The sequence below is a fragment of the Coenobita brevimanus genome, chromosome 18, assembly GCF_032717465.1.
Source record: "Coenobita brevimanus isolate Jiangsu-jjx chromosome 18, ASM3271746v2, whole genome shotgun sequence".
NCBI classification, from domain to species: Eukaryota; Metazoa; Arthropoda; class Malacostraca; order Decapoda; family Coenobitidae; genus Coenobita; species Coenobita brevimanus.
Genome location: NC_136971.1, coordinates 9,163,153 through 9,175,000, shown reverse-complemented (window position 1 = coordinate 9,175,000; position 11,848 = coordinate 9,163,153). Strand labels below are relative to the sequence as shown.

The following is an 11,848-nucleotide window of genomic DNA, read 5'->3' as shown; positions in this document are numbered from 1 at the left end:
TTACTTCTCTCTTCAGACACATATCTGTACCTCTGGAAGTCGTCCTTTTCTTTCCACCGCCGTGCTTGTGCTCTGGTATGACATCAGGTGGCAGGCTGCGCGCTGCAGCAAGAATCTTCATGACGGTCAACTTTGCGCGTCCAGTACATTCACAAACCGTGTTGATAGGGACATTATCCTGCCTCCACGCAATGATACGGAGCCTCTCATCCCTTGATCAGTACTTTCCAGGCAAGACAACTTGACTCTAGGAAAATAACAGGGAAAACTGTAATGCATACAAAAAAAGAGGGAGGTGCAAGCTTGGAGCGACGGGAACATGTACTCCCACTCTCGCTTCTGGGCAAGCACTGACGTGCTGAGTGTTTCACCACCGCCCACCAACACCAGAGGAGTTGCCAGTTACTTCTTGCCCAAAAAGTTCACTTGGTAGAGGTGGAAACACAAACCAAAGACAGACAACTCTCCCACAGCAATTGTGTGTGTAGGTCCTAAGTCAATTTGCGGTGGGTGTATATATTAAAGTACTGGAGTGGCAATAATGCATGCATCACGTCATAACTGCACTGACTATACAAGTAATATCTCAGTTGTAGATATAGGTGAGTCTAGGCCAAAAAATAAATACCCGGTATATAAATAAATAACAGATCCAAGTGAAATACTTGCTTTCCATTTAATTTAAGCTAATATTAAGCCATGATGATGATGAAGATGATGATTAAGCCATGCATTAACATATATATTAACACAATTTTCACTTATAAGAAACATAAGGCAGATGATGCTCTACTGTTTAACGGACACAGTAAAGTACAGAAATATTATTTTGCACACACATATCTTTGGCTGCAAGTCCCTGCACCAGAGATTCAAGTGATTCAAGAGGTCTCACAAATATATTTATTTGGATGATTAGATTTCTAATACACTGATTTCCTTCAAAAACTGACATACTCAGAGCCAAAGCCATGGCAGTAAGGAGGCGAGCAGTAAGAGTCTTGCAAGAGGCATGGAAGGCAGATGCCACCCGCCTTAACTCAGGGATCTCCTCGTCAGGGAACATGCCACCCATGGGCTTCACGTAGAAGGACTCGCGCAGGTCTGGGCCTTTTGATGTAGCGTCATGTCTGATATAAAGGGAAAGACTATTATACCCGGAATAGTTTAAGAAAAGGATATGTGTGATCTTTTTGTCTCCTCTATACTGTGTCACATACCTTTTGTGTTACATGCATTTGTAAAGGCTGCATTCCATAATACTGTACGGGTTAGCCTTGCTTATATGCTGATTGCTTTCTGTGCTACATGGTTTCCTTCACCATTCTAATCAAGTGTCCTGACCTTGAGCTCTCTTCCCCAAACTTCATTCCACATTTTCCAAGGTCTGCCCTGAGAAGGTATTCCTTCCACATCATATCTCTGCAGCACTTTATCCATTTACTTTTATGCATACTCTCTGCATGTCTAAACCACCTCAGTCTACTCATATGCACCACCTCAATAATACTTTCACTTGCCATGCACTTTACATATCCTACACTACAGTCACCCCTTACCTACTCACTTCTCTGGCTTGATGGCAATATATCCATCTTGGTTTCCTTCCAAAAGGCTGGCATACTTCTTCTTCACCTCATCCCCCAGACGGAAGAACTTCATTGAATTTGAAAACATCTTCTCAATCTGATGAAAGTGACACTGATCATTAAAGTGCCCATGCTTTACAGCTAATACAGGCATGTGTTTGAGAGCAGATCTTCATTCTTCAGTGAATTACTGTTGGACAGAGAATTAAAATATGATAAAGTACAGCACAATGATTTCCAACATACCTCTGTCTCCAGAATAAGATTATCCAGTTGGACCATCAGGTTCAGTAATAATGCTGGATGCAAAGCTCAACCTTTTGTCAACATTTGTTTACACAGCTATACACGTTTTTCACAATTATTATGTAACATATACCTACTACATTATTTGTTATGCTATTGTATTTCTCACACACCTGCTACAAACAAATGCTGGAGAAGAAGAAAAGATTTGCTTAAATGATGAAATATGGGACTGTAAAATTACTTAAAATTCGAGTAATTCAACACGAAGAGGCATCAGGAAGTCACACTGTATAAATATTAACCCCTTCACCAAGAAGAGTCTTTTAATAGTAAATAAAAAAATCTTGCAGCTGAAAAAATAATACAGTATATATCACTGTGGTGAATGGGTTAAGGATGGCTGTTTTTAATTACCAGTACTTCACTAAGAGGGGTTCATCCTATCTTGAATCAACTCATTTATGAACAGAAAGACCAAAGCATATTGATAATGCACATCATCATTCTGAGTTACCGACATTCTTGAAATGGACAATGACCAACCTGCTTTCTGGGGATGCCATGGTTAGTAAGGTAAACAAAGCCCACTTCTGTTAAAGCATCTCTCAGCTCCTCAGCTACTCGCTCCCACTCATCCTTCCCTGGATCTCCAGCTACACCCACACCTGTCACAGTGTGTCAGTATGGTATATTCTCACTATGAGTAGCTTTATAACTTTTATATTATTTTTATCTGTTAACAGTACACTAAAAAAAAAAAAAAAAAAAAAAAAAAAAAAAAAAATGGATTATGAACATTACTTTTATGGGGATTGCAGACAAATAACTTCTTATTGAAGTTCCACTGCAACCTGTATAGCTGATTATCAGTTTCCCAATGCACAGTACAGGTACTGTAACACAGTCTGTCTGTCTTTATCCAATATATACATGAATGAACTTGAAGGTGGAAGGAGAACTGGTAGGCCAAGACGAAAGCTAGGCACGATAATTGTGTAAGAAAGCATGCAGTAAGAAAATCCAAAGCACACTTCTTTTACCTCACTTGGGACATAAATGTGAAAGGGAGCCCGAAATACATTTCCTCTCACAATGCAACTGGAAGTATTTGCTGCCTGCAACACAGACAATGAGGTCACCACATCCCCTTTCCAACATGGGGTGCATTCCTCTCACTCAATTTCCTTTCCTGCTCATGCAAATCACCTATCATGATAAACAGGATGTACAGAAGTGATATTTTTCTCTCCTGTTTGCAGGGTTTCATCTTTATTAGAACTGATGGATCAATGAAATGAAGAGAGTATCCAAAATAATACATTTGTAATATGATACAGCTTACAGTATTTTGCTAACTAAATATTAAAATCATACTGCACCTTTCTTTGACTCTCAGTATATGAATTTTCAGGATACACTTCATAATTACACACAGACATAATCTAAGTAAAAAATTTCAATTCTTAAAACAGTATACAGTATATAGATTATTGGGCACAATGCTGGCGCTGCAAAAGGAAGAATAGGCAATAGGCCTACTGAAACACTTGGCGCTAAAATTAACAAGATATCATGATATGTAAATAAAATAAAAAATAACAAACAATAAATAATACATTGGGCATAGGTGAAACTACTGTCATACACCAAATTAAAACAAATGGTACTAAATGCAAGGCTGATGAAATTTTGTGTCTGGATATTAACTATACGTGAAACAGAAACTTAGCTAATGGAAGGGTAAGGCTATCTATAACTAAATCATGCAAGTCCTCCTAATGTGTCATTCTTTTTTTGTTCTTTGTTATTAATTCCTAATAAAATTATAGAAATGCCTATACTGCTACTTAATGCTTCACTGATACAGTACCTCTCAAAGAGATGTGCTTGTACCTTCAATTTACAGCACTAAATGTATGGAAGAAATTGTGATATTCTGGAACAAATCCCTGACATATGAGGACTACAGTACATGTTGTTAATACCTTCAGTCAGATGATGTCTATTTTATTTTATCCTTGCTTCTTTCAGAAGCTTTCACTCAGTTTAGGACAGGCTTTTAAAATTATAGGAGTTAGATACAGTATAACCTTCATTAATCCTTTAGTACAACAGGTCTTTTCTAAGCTGAATATAATTGTCTGGAAGTAGCATAAAAAAAAAAAAATCACTGGACTAAAGGGGTATATATGATTTCTTATGTCCTGACAGGGGTACTAAAAGTTGTTTTTAAGCTTTATATGATAACAGTCCACTCCAAAGCCAATGGAAGTACAAAACAATGCTGAAAGGGTTACCATCTTACCTAACTGCCCCATGTCAACAACAGGGATGCTTTTGATCACGGACTCTTCATCAGACATCATTGCTGATGACACTGGGATGGAGAAAATAAAATCAATAAGGACAAAGTACAAACATGGGCTCCTAATTTCCTTTCCTAAATATTTATAAAATTAATATACAGTAGGGTAAAATGGGGTAATTTCACCTCAATGCCAATAATTCCAATTCAAAGGCCCATAGCTCCCAAACTATTCAGCTTCTGTTGTGCTTAGGTTTTAGAGGAATGCCGACCTAACAATGTCATGTGAAGTTTGATCCATTGTGCAAAAACATGGTACCGGTATCTGAGAAAGACATTGTTTACCGGTACCAAAACTATTCAGCATTTGTTGCATCAATAAAAACTGGAAAAAAAAAACTAATTACCCATTATTTACATGTTTCAGGCCATATTATCATTCTCTCTGTTTCAGATAATTAAAAAATTATTTGATAATTTGAGGCAAATTCAAATGGTCTGGCCATGTGGAGAGGATGGAGAACAAGAGACTAGCAAGGAGAGTGTATGCAAGCGAGGTGGAGGGGAGGAGAGGGAGGGGGAGGCTGAGGATGAGCTGGAGGGATGGAGTAGAGAAGTATATGAGAGAGGGGTGTGTGAGCTGGAAGCAGGGTAGTAAAATGGCGCTGGACAGGGCAACATGGAGGTGATTTGTTTGTGGCCACCCGTTATGGGATTGAGGCATCTGGCAATAGACAGACAGATAGAATTCGAATGGTAGCCTACCCTGTGAGTCATCTAGCAAGCAGAAGGAAATGCCACACAACCATGTTTGCAAGAAAGTGAGGTCCTACACCATGGACAGCCTTGCTGCTACCACTTAGGTAACCAAATTATTTTAGCTACTTGTGTTTGAGTGCCTTTATCCTTTCAGTTGCTCAGGCTGGGAGTGTTTTTTTTCACATGTTGAGCACATTGTGTAGGGGAGGATTTCTTGGTTTGTGGGGTTGGGTAGGCTACAAATTTCTCAAAAATTTTCCATGTGAAGGCCTATATTGCTACGGCCTATGGACAGTCTCCTTGATGAAATTGAGGAGTTCGTAGCCGCTGTGTATGATTCGAAGTGGTACATAGCAGTTGAATTGAAGCAGAACACTGAGACGGGTGACATGGACCTGCACTTCATGGCTCCTGAAGGACTGAGGACAGTGATCCAGTGGCCAATGCGATTGCATGAGTAACTACTGTCAGACATCCTTGGTGTCCTAAAGACGTCCCCCCAAGCAACTTCCAACTATGCCAGCCACTTCTCTATCAGTGAAACAGTGATGGATGCCATCATTGACATAAAGTTTGCCCAATACATGGCATAGGCCCTACTGTATGGTTGCCCTGGCTACCTGTGCCTAGTTATAAGGTAAAACAAGACAATTTTGCCATGAACGATGGTATCTGCTAAGTATAAACCACATATGGAATCTTGATATTTTTATTGCTTCACAGTACAATCCCACTATAATGGACTAATTGGGGTCCTACCCATACCGAAAAAAGTGGAAATCCGATAAATGTGACAACTGGACTTCCCCCTGCTAACCCGGATTATTTCCAATATATCAGACATTATAACCAGGCTTAGGTAGCCTAGGCTACCATTCAGTGGGGTCTGTGCCATGTATTGGGCAAACTTTATATCGATGGCATCCATCACTGTTTCACTCATTGTTTCATAGTCGGTGGGTTGGATGGGGGACTCCCATGGCACAAGTGCATGGTAAGGTACTGATTTGTGTGTGTGTGTGTGTGTGTGTGTGTGTGTGTGTGTGTGTGTGTGTGTGTGTGTGTGTGTGTGTGTGTGTGTGTGTGTGTGTGTGTGTGTGTGTGTGTGTGTGTGAGAACAATGAAAACAGTTCTAAACCACTTTTAACCTGAAAGATGTAAATAATGGGTAGAGAGAAGTTTTTCTTCCAGTTTTTATTGAAGCAACAGATGTTCAAAATTTTCGGTAAACAATTTCATTTCTCTAATGCCATATTTTTGCACGATGGATCAAAACTTTGAATGCCCTTGTTAGGTCAGCATTCTTCTAAAACCTAAGTCCAATAAAAGCTGAACCCATGAAATAATTTGGGAGCTATGGGCCTCTGAACTGGAATTACTGATACTGCAGCAAAATTACCAGTACCGGTACCTCATTTTACCCTAATCAATTGTATAGCATGTAATACATAGTGTGGTATTGTAACAATAAATGCCTTCATGCATTTCTTTTTTTACTTTAATAAAAAAAAAAAAATTTTCATACTGTAGGTCACGGCTAAATTATTCCATCTGGCAGAGTAATTTTGCTGTGCGAAACTTTTTTTTTTAAATGTGGCGTGGGTTATTATTATTAATATTTTTTTTTTTTTTGACAAAAACGATCACAGGTATCTTTAACAGAAGGGCTGAATGTACAGATAAAGCAACAAAAACATCAATATTCCACATGTGGAGGTTTGTAATCAACAAAAACCCTACTGTACTTTGTTCCAATGTTTCTGATATCGTAGATGTGATAAAGTTGCTTAAATAATATTTTCATACTATCTGGATACAACACCTAATTTTTCATCATTATCATTAACATTATTATCTTCATCATACTGCCCATTAAAAAAAATACCCTATGATGTTAAATTTACCACAAAGGTTGATACAGTTACTGACTACCCACCAATACCTGTACAACGGTGGTCACAGAAAAATCCGCTCAGGCTTCTCAGGTGAAAATAACTACCGGTATGTTTCTTCTACAATATTTCTTGCGAAGTACCACAGAACTGATCTGGAATTAAAGAAGCAGGATTAATTAGGGAGAGATAAATACAGGGTGTCCTGCAAGTCACGCACCATAGGGAAAACTGATGATTAGAGTACAGTATTTGTTCGAAGTGCTGTCCGTCGTGCCTCATAATATTCAAAAGGGTGACCCATCATCGAGGACACGTAAGATGTCTGGGGTTATTTCTCAGCATGCAGCTGTGATTCCTGATTTCAGATAAGGCAGTGACGTTGTATATGTTGAGAGGATAATGTGCTGCCTCATCTGAAATCAAGAATCACAGCTCCATGCAGAGTAATAACCCGACATCTTACAACATGTCCTTGATGAGTGGGTCACCTGTTTGAATATTTGTATGAGGCACGACTGTCAGCACTTCGAACAAACACTCTAAACTTTAGTTTTCCCCATGATGCATGGCTTGTGGGAAACCCTATGCAGTGTAACTAGCAGTAGTGTTTACTTCATGTATTGCACAAGTTGGTGGAAATGTGGGATGTAAGGCCTGGCTAGGAATATTTCTCAGATGTATGGTCCCTGGGTGAGCTGGCCATGTCTTAGTCCTTCCATCTAATGATTAGACTGCATGATCCACCACAGTATCTCTGAGAAGGCCTCAAGTGATATGCTATCATGCTGGAAGTGTTCAACATTTACAGATAAATCCCTGAAAGTGGAAACAACAGTGTAATGCACTACACAAAAGCTTGCATAGCCTGACAAACAGTGCTCTTATTAGCTCTGTGGTTGCACCATGAATTAAGATCTCACAGGGCCCAGGATTGATTCCCACCCCCGATAATGATTAAAATGTCAAGTCTCATAACACTAGCAACAGTACTTTATATACTAAGTCCTTGGGGATCAGATATAACAGATTATTACATATACCATTTATATAATGATTCACATCTGCAATACTTCTACCTGTAAGTTATATGAACAGACACATCTCAACAGGGAAAGTTAATGAACAATATCAAGGAATCCAATAGTCTGGACTTAAGTTTCTGTAAATTCACCTAATACCTAAAGGTGACACTGACAATGATTTTGAAATCATGTGGGTAAATACTGTATACAGAACTTTATCTTGCTGAGTGCATGGGAACTATCATACTGCCTGAAGTGAACATGTCTGAATACAGTAGGCATTTTGCCAAGTTAGGTACTAACTTAAGATGTCAAGAGCAACATGTAACTATACATTAAGTTACCCAGTTCGCCCCTATTATTAAATCCCATGAAAAAATATATATACATGTGCCGTTGGGAGTGTTTCAGGAGTGTTGATTGAAGGCATATGCCTGGCAAACTTTGATACAAAATAGAGTTGATACAGAAGATAATATCGTCTTTGTGCGTTAATATACAAGCTTCTTGATTCTTGTCTCTTCTGCTGGGATAGCGGTTCACTATACGGTGTAAATATTCACTGCAAGAGCGAAGACCGACCAACTCTGGAGTCTCCTACGCTACTCCCCACCAAAGTCCACATCCCACTCCCCGACTTTGTTTACACTTAGGGTAACCCTATTACATACCGGTATATATTTTTCTGCATATTTTTGTCTTTTTTGTAATACAAAAAATAAGGTTATTATAATATGTTTAAATAAAGTTCTAAATTGTTGTTGTTTTCTAAACTCTTTAGGCGGTAGGCACAGGTGTTGGAATTCCCGTGGTTGGAATTCTCGTGGAAGATGGAGAAATTACAACCAATCAGCTCTTACCGCACGCAAATCGCAATGACTGCAAGAGTGGTGGTGGTGGTGGTGCGGGTCTATTCAGCTATCCCCGCACAAGAAAACTAATTTCAGTGGTAACTTGCTCCTTTTATGGGAGGATATAGTAGGGGTGGTTAGCTTGGGGGTCTAGTCACTAAGCTAACCTGACATACTATATGCCCACAAAAGGAGTAAGTTACTCGTTAAATTTGTTTTCTTTACTTGTAGGGAGAGCTGACCCCCCCCCCAAAAAAAAACGCACTCATTGCGTCCGCTGATTGGTTCTTCGAGTGCCGCGAACATCGGGAATACGCATCAGCGGACAGCGAAAATAAAACAGTACAGCCTCGGCCTGAAGGATTTAAAGGAAAAGAAATTAAAAGATGCTCCAAAATACTGCCAAAAACTGAAACACTGGGGCGGGGATGGAGGTGAGTGGGCAAAAAAAGAAAAAAAAGTGGTTGTGGAAGCCTATTGATTACACAGGGGATGATTTTGTTTTTTTCTGAATTCCACTTTTCCTCTGGCATAGAACCAACAATAACCAAATTTTTAATATGCGGGAGAGGCAGAGGGGTGAGGATAGGGCAGGCTGGGATTGTGGTGATTAATGGAGGAATCAAGGGATGTTAGGGGATTCTGTAAAGATGGGCGTTGTGGACTGGGAAATATGGGCTTTGTAAGCCTTTGTCAAAGAGGATAAGAATAATAAGAACAAGAGGAACAAGTAAAGATTGATAATGACTGACGCAATTGAGTAAAATCCTGCATTACGTGTAATGATGATGATGTGTTTTCTTATCCGCGTTCCCGTGATATGGGCTAATGACCAGGCAAACTCAAGTGATGGAGTGTTTACAATGTGTTTTTAATTATGCTGATGAGAGAGAGAGAGAGAGAGAGAGAGAGAGAGAGAGAGAGGGTGGGGGACACCTCGGTAGCCTATCTAATCAATGGATTTTTCCACGTGACGTCACGGGTCATAAGACTTTTGTTTACGACGCCATACTGGACGGCAAGTTGTCGGACGTCGAGAGAGAGAATTGCAGATTCCACAATGGTATTCCACTGTTGTGCTTTCGGCCGTAAGACATGGCAGAAAAGTGGAAGTGGGGTAAACTTCTACCGGTTTCCAGCCAATAAGGAAAGGGAACAGAAGTGGATAGCTGCCGGACGGCCTACACCCGACTCTGTAGCAGGCATTTCATATCAGGTGAGCCACCCCCCACCCCACCAACCCCACCCCCATCCCCCCACCGCCACCCAACCACCTCACACACACACACACCCCACTTACCCCCACCCACCTACACCCCCCACCACCCTCCCACACCCAACTCAACTCCCCCACCGCCACCCCGAGCCCCCCCACCTCCACCCCCACCCCACCACCCTCCCACACCCAACTCAACTCCCCCACCGCCACCCCGAGCCCCCCCACAGCCACCCCCAACCCACCACCCTCCCACACCCAACTCAACTCCCCCACCGCCACCCCGAGCCCCCCACCGCCACTCCCACCCCACCACAGTCCCCCACCACCCCTCATTCCAACCCCCCAATAACCGCCTACCCCCCACTTTCGAACCCCCACACCCCCACACCCCACATCCCCAACTCCCTTTCACAGGCCCCCCACAATACCCACCACCACCACCCAACCCCCTTTGCCTCCACCCCTACCCGGCCCACCCCTTACCACCACATCCCCAACCCTCCCTTACACCCTCACCCCCACAACCTGCACACCCCCACCCCCCAAACCAACCCTTATCTCACCCCCCCACTCCCCCACCGCCATTCAAACCCCCTCCACCTTCCCTTCACCTCCTTCCCACACTCTCACGCCCCCACCCTCCACTCATTCATCAGCTACTCGACTCCCAGTCAGTGCTTACAATCACTCCTCCCTTGGCCCCACGTCAATAATTTACTGATTACCAAGACGACTTACATGTACTGTATGTGAGTTTCTGCTAGATATTTTACACATATTTACCTTGAGGGATGCCCCGATGAACTTTCACGGGGTGTTCGCCAAATAGTAAGAGATCGCCATATCTGAGATCTGGTTTTGGTCTCCCATACTTGAAACGGGTGAATTTCCCCCTAGATATGGTGTAAGCGTCCAGCCTCAAACACTTATCTTGTTCCTCTACAGATCTTGGTGGTGTTGATCCAGATTATTGCATATATCAGACAGTTCAATCTCTGACAGCTCTGTCTGGACAGTCATTACTGCGAGGAGTTTGCCGTCCAATATGGAGTCAAACAAAACCATGTGATTTCTGAGACATCACTGGAAAAGGTCTATTAATCCTTGAGCTTGATCATTGCCCTCCCATCCACCAAATTTTATTGAAATCGGATAACAACTTTTTGAAATGTGCACAGACAAACACGGGTGAATACATAACCTCCTTTGGATTAGCTAATTTAGGATCAAAACAGTCAATTCAAGACTATTCAGGCTACATTAGGTCCATCCAGGCCCTTAACGTCTATTCTGATCCAGTCACAAACAGGCAGACAGACTGATAGTGGGATATTGACTCAAGAAAGAGAAAACGTTTTGAGAAGTAAACATAATACTGATAGCCCAGAAGCATCAAGGATACACTTGGAAAAAAGGTCGAAAAAGCTTATTTTTTCAGGAAAGCTACATAGAAGCATCCTAAGTCAAGGCCAACAAACATGTGGGAAGAAAAATTCAAGATGGCCCCCATCGACATGAGGCGCATATATGGCTTAGTAACTAAAATTCACACTTGGTCATGTAATACCACCCTTTATGGGTTTTAAGGAGAGATAAATCCATTTCTGCTATTATTCTAAGAATTCTATATCACTGATATACACAGAGAAGGTCCAGCACACGCAAAAAATCGGAAATCTGTATTGATAATTTTGCTATGTATTTATAAACAGAATATATTTCATCAGATGCTCTCATTTTTTCAGGTTGGATACAGATTGATGTGTAGAGGCAGAAGTACATAGAAGCATACCAAATTTATTGTAAGAATAGGCGGATTCCATCTGATTATGTCTTACATGGGAGCAGTTGGTAACGTCATGAGCAGCAGTGGTTTGCAAGAGCATTGGGAAACTGTCTATATACCTAACCTAGTAGGGCAAATGTTGACAGGCCATGCATTTGCCCATGCTCTACGTG

General features: G+C 41.3%; 1 protein-coding gene across 1 annotated transcript in view; it reads right to left on the bottom strand.

The window, feature by feature from the left end:
- LOC145391396 (uncharacterized) overlaps positions 1-8,787 on the bottom strand; it is a 15,092-nt gene extending 6,305 nt beyond the window's left edge. Inside the window, exons 1-6 of the mRNA XM_080266003.1 lie at positions 8,680-8,787; positions 6,845-6,949; positions 4,144-4,215; positions 2,382-2,503; positions 1,568-1,686; positions 958-1,130 (exon numbers count right to left, since the gene is read on the bottom strand). Coding sequence (XP_080122129.1) covers positions 958-1,130; positions 1,568-1,686; positions 2,382-2,503; positions 4,144-4,204 — 475 coding nt within the window. The 5' untranslated portion in view covers positions 4,205-4,215; positions 6,845-6,949; positions 8,680-8,787. The remainder of the gene's footprint in view (positions 1-957; positions 1,131-1,567; positions 1,687-2,381; positions 2,504-4,143; positions 4,216-6,844; positions 6,950-8,679) is intronic.
- Between the last annotated feature and the right edge of the window lie 3,061 nt (positions 8,788-11,848).